Here is a 17411-nt window from a genome sequence, read left to right on the forward strand (position 1 = left end):
GCCTTCAAAATGAGAGACAGTCTCAGATCAGGAAAATCGGTCTGATAGAACATGTTGAGAGAGACTAAATGAAAGCGAGTTAAAGAGTGACATTCATCATCACTCTCAGTGAATTCACAGTTTGTCCAAACACCTTCATGTTACAAGTCTTTACCATTCCCACAGCGGATACAAAGTTATGTGGTTTACATTTATAAATTAACATTAAATATTTTGAACAATATATATTTTCATGTTTCTTAGACGCAGAGATGATGAGGGTGGACTGGACAGTGTATTCGAAAAAATTGAGGAGGTTGTTTTGGCTGCTCAGGGTTTAACTGAAGTGACTTCTGCCATCCAGGAACTCTCTAACATTGTCCGTCAAAACAGGAAGACCACATTAGCACTGACTGAAGAACAATCCAGCAATGTGAGAGCTGCCTTCACTTGTCTGGTTTGCAGAGGTTTGTTTTGTCCTTGAATAGATAAATGGTTATTTTCGTTTTCTTTTGACAGGCACTTTTTTCCTGTCTTACAGTGACTTAAGTGCATTCAAGCTATAGTTTTTTACCAGTATGTGTGTTAACCATGATGGAGTGATAGCACTTAGGGAATGACATTGATGTTTGTGACTGGAACATCTAGAAAGAAAGATCTTGATTTACTCTTTCTAAAATAGCTGTTAATCAGAGCACAGTTTTTTAAAAAGTAACATCAACTTAACTTTTATATCAAGTTCAGCTGTTGTGTCTTGTGCTTTCAGAACTGTATTATTTATTTCCTTTCTGACAGAATTTATGGAAGATTCTGTATATGCAGCATGCTGTGAGAGCTTAGTGGGATGTAGATCCTGCACTACTTTGTGGCAGCAGAACACACCACAGTGCCTAAAGTGTCGAGAGGATGATTTTTCCAGTAAGACTCACAGGGTCACTGGCCTTTCTGAAATAATAAATTATTCTTTTAGAAACTATAATTATACATTACACTTACCTGTACATCTCTTCATAGATGGCTAAATTGTTTTTATATGCATTATATTGGATTGGGTTAAAGTTACGGATACCCTACAGATGAAGCATAGGTATTAGGCAGACATCTACATGGCATACATAATCCTATGTCATGGTCAATACACAGGCGAGACCCAATTGCGGGGTGAACAAAAGGTTTTATTGGAGAGACAAAGTCAATAGCACAGTGAAAGTCCAAATCCTCAGGGCCTTATCACCGTGAGAAGTGGCAGACTTCTGGGTACCGGAAGACCGGTAGTAGAGGCGCAACTCAATTCCGTGCGAGACAGAATCCCGGTCACTGGCAGACGTGTAGTAGAGGCTCAGCTCAATCCCGTGCTGGGTTTCGAGAAACACGGAAGAGTAGTCCCGGGGCGTCAGATCGAGCTGTAGGAATATGCCCAACAGATTAGACGAGGAAGGCAGATGCCACCGGCTAGAATACTCACAGGCAGGCGTGGAAGCGTGGAGAGAAGCTCTAGAAACTGTGACAAGGTAGTACACGACAGACTAGATAGGAACAATATAATGACTTCTTTAGACGAGCCGCAGCTACGTCTAGGGCAGTCTGAACTGGCAAGATACAATGCAACGGTCAGACAACGGACAACAGATACAGAGGGATAATATAGGAAACTAAACGAGATAACATGGTTAACAGGTGCGAGGGGGTAAACGAGCTAGAAGTGAGATTCAAAACAGGTGTGTGAGCATGAGTGGAAAATCACCCGTGTGGGGAATCCTAAGGAAAACACGGGGCGGGGAGACAGACGTAGGCACTGAGCACGCGGTTAGCGGGTAGCCAGCCTCGCGCTCGACAAAAAACAACACACCCACGTGCAGAAGAAGTCCCGAACCGACCTGGGTCGTGACATCCTAATTGTTCTAAAATAATCATTCAAATCTAGGACTATGTAATAACATACCCGGCGCCGTTCTTCGTGGTATGGGGCATGGGCTGCTCGCAGAACACGTCCAATTCTGCCTTCCCCTGCATATATCCCAACTGATGAAAGGTAGCCTCTCATCATTTTACGACCATAGGTCGATCCAGTCTGTAAGAACACACACTATATTTTGTCTGCATGTCTATTGTTCTTTGTGTCTAATGATATTCTGTATCCCCCTAAGCCATTCCCTAAACTTAGTGGTAGTTCAGCCAAAAATCTTTCGCATTTACTCACCCTCTTGTCCTTTCAAACCTGTATGTGTTTCTTTCTTCTGAAGAACACAAAATAACCTATTTTAAAGAACGTTGGTAACCAAACAGCAGCAGGTGGGTGCCAGTTACCGACATTCTTCAAAATATCTACTTTTGTGTTCTGTGGAAGAAAGTCATAAAGGGTGACTTCCTGTTCGCTGAGAGAGCGTGGTTTGAGACAGAGCTCCGTCAAACTTTTTCTAAATATATCGTTTATTCCTGTTATTTCTTAATATTTATATTGTAAATTGATAACTCACAGAGGGTTAAACCTATCCTTAAGTGTATCCCATACCAAATATCGTCATATAACGCACAGATAGATTTGTTTTATACGATCATTCGCTATTAGCACTCAGGCTGTTAGCATTCCCAGCCTTTAGTTTCTGAATATTGCCTTTACTGCTTAACTCACTGTTCTCATTATGACACCACTAATGGCTAATGATTCAGATATGTGTTTAACGTTACCTTTGAGTGCAGATGATGAATCTTTCTTCGCACTTCAGTCAGAACTGGAAGTATTGGAGAAGCAGATCCACGATCTACTCGAGAGGCAAACACGTCTGCGAGAACGTAAAACGGCGATGGAAACATCCCGGGCTGACGCTCGCAAAGCTGCGGTAAGTGTTCGACGTGATTGTAATACTCCTATCACTTCTACTCCGTGTGTTTCTATGCACAGAGCCCAGGCTTCAAGATCACGACGAGCCGAAATGAACTTCACTCCTGCACCTGCACACACACGGCGGAAGGCGAAATCCAGGACCGGAGCGATGACCTCTCCCCCACCGCCACGACCGGTCTTCGAGATTTCTACAAGAAATCGTTTTGCCGCCCTCTGCGAGACGAAATCCAACGCTGTGGTCATCGGAGACTCAATCGTCCGGAACGTACGCGCCTCCTTCAATGAAGGTAAGGTGCGCACTCACTGTTTTCCTGGCGCCCGTGTTCTCGATGTGTATGCGCAGGTAACTGCGATTCTGAAGGAGGATGCAAGAGTAGGAGCCGTAGTTCTGCACGCGGGGGTAAATGATGTGAGAATGCGGCAGTCGGAGATCCTGAAGAGGGACTTCAGGAGTCTGGTCGATACTGTTCGCAACGCATCGCCCACGGCGAGGATCATCGTATCAGGGCCGCTTCCAACTTACCGACGAGGGAACGAAAAGTTCAGTAGACTATTTATGCTTAATAATTGGTTAATGTCATGGTGTATTGAACAGAAGCTGCTCTTTGTAAATAATTTTGATCTGTTCTGGGAGCGACCTAGGCTTTTCCGCCCCGACGGGCTGCACCCCAGCAGCATTGGAGCGGAAATTCTGTCTGACAACATCTCAAAGACGCTACGCACCATTTGACTAGTAAGTACAAATTTTAACTACAGTCTGTGTTCTTCTCACCCAACTGTTAAGAATGTTACTGCTTTCAAATGCATAGAGACTGTGTCTGTCCCCCGAATAATACAACCAAATAATAATTTATTTAAAAGTCAGAGAAAAAATCTTATCATGATTAAACCAAAAGACAATATATTTAATGAGCAAAACCAACGCCTAAAGTTTGGGCTACTTAATATTAGATCACTAAATCCAAAAGCAGTTATTGTAAATGAAATGATCACAGACAACGGTTTTGATATACTTTGCCTTACTGAAACCTGGCTTAAGCCAAATGATTATTTTGGTCTAAATGAGTCTACTCCTCCAAGCTACGGTTATATTCATGAGCCACGTCCGGTTGGTCGAGGTGGTGGTGTCGCAACAATCTTTAGAGACTTTCTTACCGTTACTCGGAGAACAATGCATACATTTAAATCATTTGAAATGCTTGCGTTGAACATAACAGTTCCAAACAAAAGTAAAAAATCATTGGTCTCTCTTACATTGGTTACTGTGTATAGACCCCCTGGGCCTTACACTAATTTTCTGATAGAGTTCGCAGACTTCTTATCGGATCTATTGGTTAACGTCGATAAAGTACTGATTGTTGGAGATTTTAATATCCACGTAGACAGTGCTAACGATCCATTAGCTGTGGCGTTTAAAGAACTACTAGACTCTTGTGGTGTAACACAATACATCAATAGACCTACTCATCGCCTTAATCATACCCTAGACTTGATTATATCTCACGGAGCCGATCTAACCAATATCGATATTATACCTCAAAGCGACGATGTTTCCGATCACCATCTTATAATATGTACACTGCGCACTGCAGAAATCAGTTGTATATCTTGTTATCGACAAGGTAGAACAATCACCTCAACTACTAAAGATAGTTTCGTAAAGAACTTGCCAGATCTGACTTCTCTAATAACCTTTCCAACGAATATAAAATTGCTCGATGACATGACCAGCAACATGGGCACTATTTTCTCTAATACATTAGAAGCGGTCGCACCTATGAAGTCAAAAAGGATAAATGAAAAGAACATAGCACCATGGTATAATAACACCACTCGCGCCCTAAAAAGAGAAACGCGTAAACTGGAGCGAAAATGGAAACAAACCCAATTAGAGGTCTTTAAAATTGCATGGAAAGAGAGTGCAAGCTGTTACAAAAAGGCACTAAAAGCAGCAAAAGCCGAGCACTTCCGTAACCTCATAGAAAATAACAAAAACAATCCAAGGTTTTTATTTAGTACAATTGCTAAATTAACAAACAAACAGACTCCACCTGACCTGGTTATTCCGCCGCACCTTGGTAGCAATGAATTCATGAAATTTTTTACCGAGAAAATCGAAATAATACGAGACAACATAGCTAAAACCAAACCTCCAAGTTTGTCGGAAGAATTAGTTTCAACCGTCACCCAAAAAGAAAAGCTAGAGTGTTTTTCTCCTATAAATCAGGAAGATTTAATTAAAATTATTGCAACATCCAAACCGACGACATGCTTATTAGACCCCATTCCGACTACTTTATTAAAAGAGTTACTACCTGCTGTAATTGAGCCCATTTGTAACATAATCAACTCGTCTATTAATCTAGGACATGTCCCAGGACCCTTTAAACTGGCTGTAATTAAGCCTCTTATCAAAAAAACAAATTTAGACCCAATTGAACTTGGAAGCTATAGACCGATTTCAAATCTCCCGTACTTGTCTAAAATACTAGAAAAAGTAGTGTCAACTCAACTGTGTACCTTCCTACAAAATAATGACATGCACGAAAAGTTTCAGTCTGGCTTTAGACCGCATCACAGCACTGAAACTGTGCTCGTTAGAATTACAAATGACCTTCTTATTGCTTCAGATAAAGGAAACATCTCACTCTTAGTCCTGCTTGACCTTAGTGCTGCTTTCCATACTGTAGACCATAAAATACTAGATCGTTTACACCATTATATCGGTATTCAGGGACAGGCACTGCAATGGTTCAGATCTTACTTAACAGACCGATATCAATACGTCCATTTAAATGGGAAATCGTCAAATCTTACGCAAGTCAATTATGGATTACCTCAGGGATCGGTTTTAGGACCCTTGCTTTTCTCCATATACATGCTGCCCCTCGGCAACATTATTAGAAAACATGGAATTAGCTTCCACTGTTATGCAGATGATACTCAGCTATATATCTCATCAAGACCAGATGATTCCTTTAAGCTATCCAAACTGGCAGAGTGCATCGAGGACATAAAACATTGGATGGCTAGTAATTTCCTCCTTTTAAACTCTAGCAAAACTGAAATATTACTTATAGCACCAAAATTAAGTAAACCGAATATCTCCGATTACAGCCTGCAAATTGAAAGCTGCACTGTTACTCCAACAAATACAGTTAAAGACCTAGGCGTTATATTAGACGGCAACCTGTCATTTAAAAATCACATCTCAAATATCACAAAAACAGCCTTCTTCCACCTTAGAAATGTTGCCAAATTACGAAATAGTTTATGTGTTGCAGACGCAGAAAAGCTTATTCATGCATTTGTGACCTCACGGCTTGACTATTGTAATGCTCTACTTAGTGGTTGTCCTGTATCATCGATAAACAAACTACAGTTAGTTCAGAATGCAGCTGCCAGAGTTCTTACTAGGTCAAGAAAATACGATCACATAACCCCAGTTTTATCATCGCTTCACTGGCTACCCATTAAGTATCGCATTGATTTTAAAATTCTTTTAATTACTTACAAAGCCCTGAACGGTTTAGCACCTACTTACTTAACCGAGCTTTTATCACGTTACAACCCATCACGCTCGCTGAGATCTCAAAACTTAGGACTTTTGACAATACCTAGAATAACAAAATCCACCAAAGGTGGACGAGCTTTCTCATACGTAGCACCTAAACTCTGGAATAGCCTTCCTGATACTATTCGAGGGTCAGACACACTCTCCCAATTTAAATCTAGATTAAAGACACATCTTTTCAGCCAAGCTTTCACTTAATGCATAGTTAATGAACAGCAGCTACGCTAATTATTCTCTTTATTCTCTTTCCGCCTCTGCCTCGGGATGCCCATCCCGAGGTAGGAAGAAGTTCCACCATGTCCAGACGACCGACAGATGCCCATCCCGAGGTAGGAAGAAGTTCCACCATGTCCAGACGACCGACAGATGCCCATCCCCAATTTGAGATTACACCAGATACAGCTGCAGACTGACTGACCATCCCAGCTCCATCTAAGGCAATTCCACCAGCTGCCAAGAGAAATATGACCATCGGACCATCCCAGCTCAGACCACTACATCCCCAACCAAGAGCAAAGACGGACTATTTGTCTTATTAATGCTGAAGTTACAATATTTGGTATTAAATGCTAAACTAAAATCACATGTCACCAGTCTGAGTGCAGCTATGACACGTCAGAGGGGATCTGGCCCTCCCGGTTGAGCCTGGTTTCTCCCGAGGTTTTTTTTCTCCATTAATCAATCATTGGAGTTTGGGTTCCTCGCCACAGCAGGGCAGTGTTGGCCTGCTCACCGGGAGACTGCATTCATTCATTTATTTATTTAGAAATTAGATGTTATTTATTAGAATGAACTTACTCGTTGTATAAATACCATGCACTGTGCTGTGTTTTAACTTTTCTGTTTTTCCTGTTTGCCCCTGTAAAGCTGCTTTGAAACAATACACATTGTGAAAAGCGCTATATAAATAAACTTGAATTGAATTGAATTGAGTTTAAAATGACAAAAGGGTGAGTAAATGATGTCACAATTTTCATTTATCACTTTTATCCTCCAAGTTTGCAACATGACTTTAAATACATAATCGGGAACATTTATGCACATAAGTTTGTGTTCAATATGTTTTACTAAAGTAGTCAAGACTCTTTTGAATACAAAACTGTACATACATATGAGCGCCACACACGCACACACAAGCTAGTATGTTTATTTTTAACATCCATTCTCTTCTCTTCCAATTTGTTATTGTTGTCATTTGCAAATTATACATAACTCATTTACTGCTCGAGAGACGGCAAGTTCAAGGTCTGAATCAGAGGTGTGTGCTTTTCTCCTTAGATTATGTTTGGCCAGTAGTCTCCGGATAGTGATTTCAGAATTTCCTCGCCTGACGCCCATTTCTCGTAACTTTTCCGACATCTCGTGATATGTCATATTATTCATGAACATTGCATGAATATGAGACATGTAGGCTACTGCTCGCATGAAGCCATTGTAAATAACTGATCGATCCCGAGATTAGAGCGCGAAAAGAGCTCTGAGGCGCGCATGCGCAAAGCGTTCGCGCGCAGAAGACCATGGTGAATTACCCAAAAAGAAAAAACAGTATTTCGGGTCGTTATTTCGTTTTGGTTTATGTATTTATTGGATTTCCCGTTTAAAATGAAATTAGAAGAATTTCTAATTTTTTTTTTATTGTACATACAGAAAAACGGAAAAAAAGGTTTTAACGACTTTTTTTTTTCTTTTCCCGTTTGTTGTACTGAATGGAATAATCAAATGATCAGATGATACACGGACCCAAAACCAGTCTTTAGTATACGGGAACATTTTTAGAAATCACCAAAAATACATTGCAGGGGTAAATTAAAGATTTTTCTTTTTGCCAAAAATCATTAGGATATAAAGTTAAGATTATGTTCGATCCGTGTATCATCTGATCATTTGATCATTCCATTCAGTACAACAAACGGGAAAAGAAAAAAAACTGTCGATATTTCGTTTGTTCGTTTTTCTTTATGCACATTTTTTCGGGAAAACAATGTTTTTCTTCTTATTTCAGCTTGAAACGGGAAATCCAATAAAAAATAATCCATATCGAAATAACCACCCGAATTACTCTTTTTTTTATTTTTGGGTGATTTCACAAGTCTTCCACAGCCGTTCACCGGGATCGGCTCTCACTAATTCATTGGTGTTTACAGTCTGACGTCACCACGCAACTCTGATTTTTAGCAAGTTCAACAATCATTTGTAGTTTATATGGTTAGAGTTAGGTTAGGGTTAGTATGTGGGTTAGTCAAGTGCATGCGATCTTGCGAAACTCGAAATGGATGTTTGTACTTTTCACTCCTGTTAAAAGAGTCACACTGAGAGAGGAGGACATGACGGTGGAAAAGATCTCAACATATAATATGACAATGCCTAATCACAATACTTTCCAGAGCTTATACAGTCGAAGTTTGTTAGCATTATTGCTTTTATTATGTGACATTTAAGTGTACAGTTAGCCACTGCTTGCTCGCAGCAGAGGTGTTAATCCATACATTACGTTATGTGATGCGAACAGCCCCCCCCCCGTAACGTCACTCAACCGAATTCATTAGGTTCCCCCAGCAAAAACTACTGTTCTGCTATAGAGCAATACACAAAATTGTTCAGTTTGTGTTGAAACTGTGAGGTTTTTATGAGTCATTTGCACGATTACATTACATCAGGTTTAGCTAAATTAACCTAGTAAACTGCCAAATGATTGCAGTCATATGCCTATCCAGGTAATAATTTCCTTTATGCAGATTTTGCTTGCATAAGGCTACTCTCTTTAGGTAACATGCCAGAGCCTGTATCGGCCCATAATAATGTTGCAGTGTTCCCCAGAGAGCATATTGACTCTTTTTCCGACATCTCGTGATATGTCACATTATTTATAAACATTTCATGAATATGAAACATGTACAGCTAAAGACATTTTATATAACTGATCGATCGCATTTGTGAAGAGCGTGATGCCGCGCTCACATAACGCGCATGCGCAAAGCGTGCGTGCGCAGAAGTCCGTTCGAAAATACCACAAAATGAAAAAAACAGTAATTCGGGTCGTTATGTCGTTTTGGTTTATGTATTTATTGGATTCCCGTTTTAAGATGAAATAAGAAGATAACCATCGTTTTCTTAAAAAAAAATGTAGGCCTACAATGCAGAAAAACGGAAAAACGAAATATCGACTCTTTTTTCCTTTTCCCGTTTGTTGTATTGAATGGAATAATCAAATGTTCAGATGATACACGGACCATGTTCCATATATTTTACCAATTTCCTACCTTAAATGTATAAAAACATTCTTTTTGTGAGTGGATGGCCTGCTACAGTGCCTCAGATTAACAACTTCAAAGGCGATTTTCGCAATATTTAGCTTTTTTTGCAGCCCCAGATTCCAACTTTGTTAACAGTTGTTTTTGGTCCGTGTATCATCTGATCATTTGATTATTCCATAAGTGGCGAAAGTGGTGTACATGTTAGATGTTTCTATCACTTTCCACTGTATGTATTTGTGCAGTTTTTATTTATTTCATAAACTTTGTTCTTTTATGTCAGAGCCACCACGGGACCCACTAGAACATGGGAACAAGTAAAAGTGAAGTACAAAAATATTCTACAAAATGGTAGCCTTTACTTCTTATACAGTCCTTATTTTAAAAAGCCACTTTTTTCCTTTTTTTAAAAGCCACTGTTAAATGATGTGTTTGTCTATAACAGCCACCAAGAAAAAGTCTGAAAGAAAAAAAACAGGTGGTGATCCTGTACCCCCACCATATACCCCAGCAGAAGAGCTGGCCCTTGGGTTGAATTCAAACCGACCCATTGTGGAGGGCATCCCTGGGGGCAGCTCTTCCTTAGACCCAAAGCCAGGGACCAGTAGCAGCCACACCTTCATTACTGGTAGGCTAAGTGAGCTTTCATTTCTCTTAGTACACTGTAAAATGGTTTGTTGCTGCATTAAATTAAGTATAATCCAAATGGCTGGTACAGTCAGTGACTGTAGAAGTGAAAACTTCTAAACTTTTAGTTCATATAAAATATGTTGCCATCAGTTATTAATCACAATGTTGTCTACAGTGTAGTTAATTGTAATGACATTATGTCCCCCTTCTTTTGTGTAGTTTTAGATAATACACCAACACTTTTACCTGTTCCCAAGCAAGTGGTGGCTCAAGCATATGCAGTAAGTCGTGTGTTTCTAACTTTTACATCAAAAGGAAAGAGTGCAACACTTTGTAATACCCATTTATTTCCATTGCACAGGACAGTGAAGAAACCATCTCAGATTGTCTTTGGAGGAAGAACCTGTAAGTGCATAAATAACTTTACCCTAATTTGTATATACTTGTGTACCTATTCTTTCTGTCTGCAACATGAGTTGCAGGAGTCCACACCCAGAGAAAATCCTACAGAAAGGCTTCCAGAACAGTCTGCACAAAGAGCTGCTGATACAGAGGTGGGGCAGTGTTGTACTTTTAGTTTTGTTGCATGAGGCATGTTTTGACCCTTTTTTTTCCAAGAAATTACACAGGGTGACATCCATACACTATATAAACGGCATCTTAAACAGAAAATTGAGTATTTTGAGTTGAAAAAAAGAGAAATTAAGAGAAATAGAACTCGACAACTTGAAAAAGAGAAAAATTGCACTGGAAATAGAGTTGCTTCAAAAGGACCTTCAGAGTTAGTGCTAATACACTATTTCACACATAGTAGTATTTCTGACTTAACATAACTATCTCTTATTGCAGGCAAAATATGACTTGCTGGCTTTTCTTTATAAAGGATATTTTCAATAAAACTCAAGGAACTAAGCATATTTGTCATGACTTTTATTATATTCAAAAATGGCGTTCCACAATTCTGTCCTGTGAATAGCTCTGCCACTAGGTTGGTCCAAGTACACTGGCAGGAGGTAATCATCAGGCTGCACCCCCACCACAGGAGGTTTTTTCCTTTCTGATGTTGGCAATGTTATGCAATATGGCACATGCAACAATTATGTCACAGGCCCTGTCGGGTGCAACCCTCAGACTTTTCAGACACTGAAATCTTCCCTTTAGTTGAACAAAGGTCATTTCACTGCATGCCCTTATCTTGGCTAGAGCTGCATTTTAACCGGTTTGAGGTTAAACCGGTTAGAATAGAATATCGCGCTGCGCTTAAGGATCCTGTCGATCTCGCAAAACGCGATTCATTCGAAAAGCTATTCAAATTATTCTGGCACCTTCAGCAACGGATTCCTGACGTAAAAACTGACAAGACATGGCTGCGGCAGATTTACCTATCTACTTCTCTTATAAAGCCGCAATCGAATCCTGTTTACATGAAGTAAGCCTGCTCCCGAGCAGGTTCAAGTTTACGGACTTGTTGCTATGACAGCAAGTCCAGGATGAGCGTCCAAGAACCAAACAATCCAAGATCATGCCAAATCGTCAACAATCAAATCCAGCTAACCGAGTTAGCGATGTACAAGAACAGGCCCCATGTCATAATCCACGGCTAAATTTGTGTGAATTTTTACTAAATCTTCTCATGTAAATAAATAAATTCACTTTTCTGAAGTGATATCTTATACAAAACAGGGCTTATATCGGGCAACACGATTGTGTGATCAGACTGATCAAATAATAATAAAACTGTTTAAATGTTGTTTCATTTGTATTGTTGAAGGAGAGAATATTCAGATTTTGAGAGTGAAGGTAAAATCTGTCCAGTGTGTAAAAAATCCTGCAGTGAAGGAGAACATCTTGCAGTTTGTGAATAAACTGTTCAATCTGAAACCCTTAAAGCCCTCTCTGTGTGTGTAGTGGCATAGATTTGGTTGCCAAATGTTTTTTTTATTTATTATTGTGTTGCTGTTTGCTTATTTAATATATCACTAAGGACTGTGTATGCTGGGGTGTGATGTTAGGGGGCATCAGTGAGCCTCCTTGTGTATTTATGAAGAAGTAACACTGCCAGCAGTGAGAGCAACGCACAGATCAACGTACGTTGTTATGGTGCCGGCTTGGTGCCGGCTGCTTGACCCGCCGGGTAGCCGGCTCTTCAGGGGAAACTACGGCCGAGCAGGCCGCTCGGGCCGTCCCACCCCCACGGCGCCCCCCCCAAAAAATTTGGGGGCTTGTGGAGGGTGGAGAGGGTGCTGTGGGTGAGGGGGCCGAGCTCCCGAGGGTGAGAGCGGCCAGTACACAGTCCTCCGGGACGGTAGCCAAGGGAGTGGATACCCAGTCTGGCACTAACGGCCAGGGATCATCTCGGTTGATCACGTACCTGATCATGTTGCCCATCCAAAGGGAGCTCAACATCCTCATCTCGGTCGGCTTGAGAGGCTCGGTGAGGCAGCAGTTAAAAATAACCTTAAGCTCTGCCTCACCGAACTCTGTCTCCCCAGATAGAGCCAAAAATTCCCAGGCGAAGTCTCTGATCCCGCGATCCCCCTGTATGAGCCCAAACAGTAGTCGAGCCTGGTGGGACCACAAGGAATCGTTCACGGCTGCCTGCTGGGTTCTTTCTGGCTCTTTCATTCTGTCATGGTTAACACGGGAAGACATGGTAGGAGAACCCAAGTACAGGCGGAGACCGATGGTGAAGGGGTTAAACGGAAATTTATTTATAACAATGAACACTATCAAAATGACAAAACAATGAACTAAACTATGAACAAAAACAAGGACTAACTAAACTAAGAAAACAAACACTTGATCTAAACACTTACACAATCTAAAGTAGACTTACTTGACACAGAGGAAACAGGGCTTGGAGGACCAGCCAGCATACATGTACAAGGAACAAGGTAACAGCATACATGTACAAGGAACAACGTATCAAATACAAGGAACAGAAACAGCACCAATGAACGAGATCAAACGTACAGAATCTCATACAATGAACGAGCACAAGACAAGAGACACGAGGTCAATATAAAGGGAACCAAATCAAGTGGGAACAGTTGCAAGGGATAAACTAATTAACACTAACTAGGAAACAGGAGGGCAGGAACGATGACCCAGACTGGAGAGAGAGAGTATGGCAACAAATAGGTCATCTCTCTCCCACATGAAACAAAGGATCCTGCATGATTCCACTTCTAGACCAAGAAAAACCTGACAAGGTGAGGGTGAATCATGACAGGTATCTATGTCCTTTCCCACACTTTGCAAAGTATGAGGTGACATAAGATACAACACTTACAAAACCTGACTCATGTCTTTTTGATTTTTTATGACAAACTAAATAGTCATGTTCAAGGTGTTTATTACAGAAAGTTTCTATGTGTGACCCTAGCATAGGTCAGCACAGGAATATTTGAGGCAAAAGCAAACATTGTATGGTGCAAAAAGATCCATTCTTCTTTAATACCTAAAATATTAGGATTAGGAAGTAAAGATCATGGTCCATTATGATATTTTATACATTTCCTATACTGTAAATATATAAAAACTGAATTTTTGTGATAAATATGCTATGCTGAGGACTACAACTGGACAACTTTAAAGGCGATTTCTCGATTCCAGATTTTCAAAGAATTGTATATTGGACAAATATTGCCCACATGAACACAAAGGTTATTTATTCATCTTTCAGATGATGTATTAATCTCAATTTCATCAAATGTGACGCTTATGACTGGTTTTGTGGTCCATGATCACATATTAGGTTTTAAATTAAAATATGATGTGATGTGATGTTTAAAATATGATACAAGTTGCATGTCTGCAGTATGTTTTATCTAAGGGTCACTCCCTTTCAAAAATGGAAAAAGGCAATGGATGAATGTGTACTGAGTAATCCATGAATGTGTAGAGAAGGTAAAATTAGCAATTTTCCCAGAAAGTTTGAAGTCAAATTTCGTTACCATTGAATGTCCAACTCACATCCAAATGTTGCAAGATAACTGAGAACGGTCCAGTTACTTAATATTTACATCATATTTTAATAATTGCATAACTGCAATCTCACATATATGCTATTCTGTCACCATGCTATAAACATGGTAATTTCTTGTACTGTGTAAATGTGCTTGTTTAAAGGTCTTCAGGTCTTTCCATTTTATTTTTAAATACATATTATTTACTGTGGAGAGGTGGGCGTGGTTCAGCACGGTCTGCGGGAAGAGAGGGTGTCGCGAGAAAGACGGTGAGTAGGCAGATCAATGGTTTAGTGAAAACACCTGCTTCTCGTTCTAGTAATTGGCGAGGAGACGCTATAAAAGGGATCCACAGATCCAGAGGCGGGAGAGAGAGAACGGCTGGGAAAACCTGTGTGTGTGTGTGTGTGTGTGTGTGTGTGTGCCGAAGCCGAGAGACGTTGCGTCCAACAGGCTGACCAGAAGGAATCTACGATCCAGAAAGATTGTGTAGAAATTTGTATATTGAAACCCAGAAGTGAATACCCGGATGTGCGTTGATAATAAAAGAGATTCTTGCAAGTTTTCCCAGCCACGCCGACCCCGACTCCTTTCTTCCCCTCCATTATTTGAACTTGTTTACATTTACATTTTTGTGTTGTTATTGTCTATGCTTTTTCTCTCTGTGTAAATGATATAGAATTCACTTTGTATTATTTTTCTATGTGAAACATGCTTTATAAATAAACTTGCCTTTTCTTCTTTAAACTTTAGACAGACTGCATGCTCCCTGGCTTATTTGTATATATTTGTTTATTTTGGGTGGGTTGCGTGTGTGCAAAATACACTTGGTTTTAAGAAAGACAACTGTTTGTTTTACTGGTTACACACACGCACAGGGATGCACGCACACATACAGGATTACATAACGTTTAATGTGTAGCTGATGCTGTATGTTGTGGTACACTGTCATGGCCCTTTTATGAGTTTTATTGTTCTGAATGTTGCAAAATACAAACAGGAAGATTTTAAAAATGTTGATATTTCATCAAAAACCATCAATAATGCGATCAGTGTTAGAGATTTGCTTCACAGATTATCAGGCGGTAATCTGTATCTAGACGTCAGTTTCTCTCATCCAGAAAGTGTGATTGTTTGATAGATTCTACACATGTATTGTAAAAGATAATCCTCACATCCACATCATTTTGTTCATGCATTTCAAAGAATAAATACATTTAAATACCTTGCAAGAGAAAATGTCTATGCCCTGCATTCACAAACATAAGTGCTCGGATTTTTCAACACACCCACAATTCACATGAGTCATGAATTATCATATAACAATGAAAAGTAATACAAACACCTATGATGCTTTGAGGATGCACTCATGCTGTGTTTACAGCCACCGGTTTTGCATAACAGACATTCCATCCCACAACCATGGATGTCACAATATTTATATATCTTTAACGCCATGTTTATTTGTTGCTTGCTCGCTCTACTTGGTTGCGCGAATTACTTCAGTAATGTCATGCACAAACCAGTGGGCGGGGCTAGAGAATTAGTCGTTGATATTTTTCTGTTGAGGCTGTGTACAACCTATCAATGAGGTGCATTCCAGAACCTGCCGTTCAGTGGGCCTGGTGTCAATTACAGGTGTTATCTCAGTTACAACGGTGTTTTCAGTTCTGACACTTACATGATATTCACATGAATACCATTCCCTCTTACATAACAAAATCTTGAGTTTTAATTCATGCCTCCTTAAAGTGAAGGTTTGCTGTCACTCATCATTGTAACAGATGAAATGTGACGGCACATTACACTTCTGCTGATGCCATTTTCCATTTCTCATAAAAGCACAATTATTTGTTTCAGTTAATGATTCAGTTTCCCAGTTCAGATATTTCACAGGATCACCCAGAGACCACTTCCATTTATAAACACCTGTTCTCTTCAGTCCAATCCAGACCTTCTGATTGTTATTCACAGTCTTCTTCAGCTCGTTCATGTCATTGATGTTGTGGACTGTGGCCAGATCTGTGTAGTTCTCTCTGCAGTATCTCTGAGCTTCAGTCCAGTTCATCTTCATGTTTATATAGTGATAGTGGCGCTGTATGCCTTCAGATATTGAACAGAGAGCTGAAAGAGAGAGTTTTTATTCAGACACATTCACTCAGAGCTGATCTAAGCAGGATTGGGCTGACACCACACAATCACACGTTTGTATTGAAGAAGCAGATTCTGACAGATTTTAGCCTGTTAGTGCATCAAACTTGACTAACTCAAATGAACAAGAGAACTGAAAAATGTAAGATAAGTGATTTGTTTTACAGTGTACAACAACAAAAGGCCACAATATTAGACATCTGTGCACAGATTATCTTCCTTCTTCAAGAGAAAACATGTGCGCTTGGTTTGTTTGGAAACAACATTTGTATGGATTTGAATTTTAACCACCATCACAACACTGCTCACAAAAATAAGCATGAACTGACCCCTGTGACTTCAACATTTGGAAACAGAGAGTTATTGGTCAAGAGCTTCAGGCAAACTACATTTGAATGAGAAAGAGACCTGGACACGTGAACATATCGTTTTAAATAACAAACTTACTTTCAACTTTAGGTGAACTGACCCTTTAAATATTCAGCAAATAAACAAGTACATGGTCTTTATTGGAATTTATTACTAGAAAACACATTTCACTACTTCAATTTAACATCAACGTCAAACCAAAACATATAAACACTTTTGAGCCACACATATGTCGTAGTGAAGGTCTGAGGAGGATTTAGGAATACTTAGTAACCATTTAATGTATTCACAGTAAGACGTTTAAAATATATATTTATTGTCATAAGATATGATGAAATCTCACACTTCTATTAATATAATAACAATGGACTGAAGTAATAAAGAGAAATAAAGCTAAGTGAGTATGGAGACAAGATATGAGAGCCTCATCATATAAGAATTATCCTTTTTGCTTCTTTGAACGTCATTGTTCTGACCCAAAAACAGAAAACACACATGAGATGAGATAACTTCACATGTTGACACCTCACACCATACATCTGTTTTCTCACGCAGGGCCGTACATCAATGTGACCTCCTTCCTCAAATAAGACCTCAAGTCAGGCCGGGGGAAGTCGTCCCTCTGGAAGCATGAGACCCCCAGT

General features: G+C 39.9%; 1 protein-coding gene across 1 annotated transcript; it reads left to right on the forward strand.

The window, feature by feature from the left end:
• The first annotated feature begins 2355 nt into the window (after nt 1-2355).
• Nucleotides 2356-10688, forward strand: LOC130420431 (uncharacterized). Its single transcript, XM_056747716.1, has 5 exons — nt 2356-2819; nt 2882-2999; nt 10095-10277; nt 10499-10560; nt 10641-10688. Exons 1-5 carry the CDS (start codon nt 2622-2624, stop codon nt 10686-10688), a joined length of 609 nt encoding a protein of 202 aa, XP_056603694.1. The 5' UTR covers nt 2356-2621.
• The last annotated feature ends 6723 nt before the right edge of the window (nt 10689-17411 follow it).

This window comes from Triplophysa dalaica, chromosome 5 (genome assembly GCF_015846415.1).
Source record: "Triplophysa dalaica isolate WHDGS20190420 chromosome 5, ASM1584641v1, whole genome shotgun sequence".
In the NCBI taxonomy this organism is placed as follows: domain Eukaryota; kingdom Metazoa; phylum Chordata; class Actinopteri; order Cypriniformes; family Nemacheilidae; genus Triplophysa; species Triplophysa dalaica.

Bases quoted from the DNA above. Each gene is read 5' to 3' on its own strand.
- LOC130420431 (XM_056747716.1), top strand. From the start codon at position 2,622: ATGACACCACTAATGGCTAATGATTCAGATATGTGTTTAACGTTACCT. The intron at 10,278-10,498 runs GTAGGCTAAGTG...TCTTTTGTGTAG, and splicing joins CAGCCACACCTTCATTACTG to TTTTAGATAATACACCAACA. The intron at 10,561-10,640 runs GTAAGTCGTGTG...TCCATTGCACAG, and splicing joins TGGTGGCTCAAGCATATGCA to GACAGTGAAGAAACCATCTC.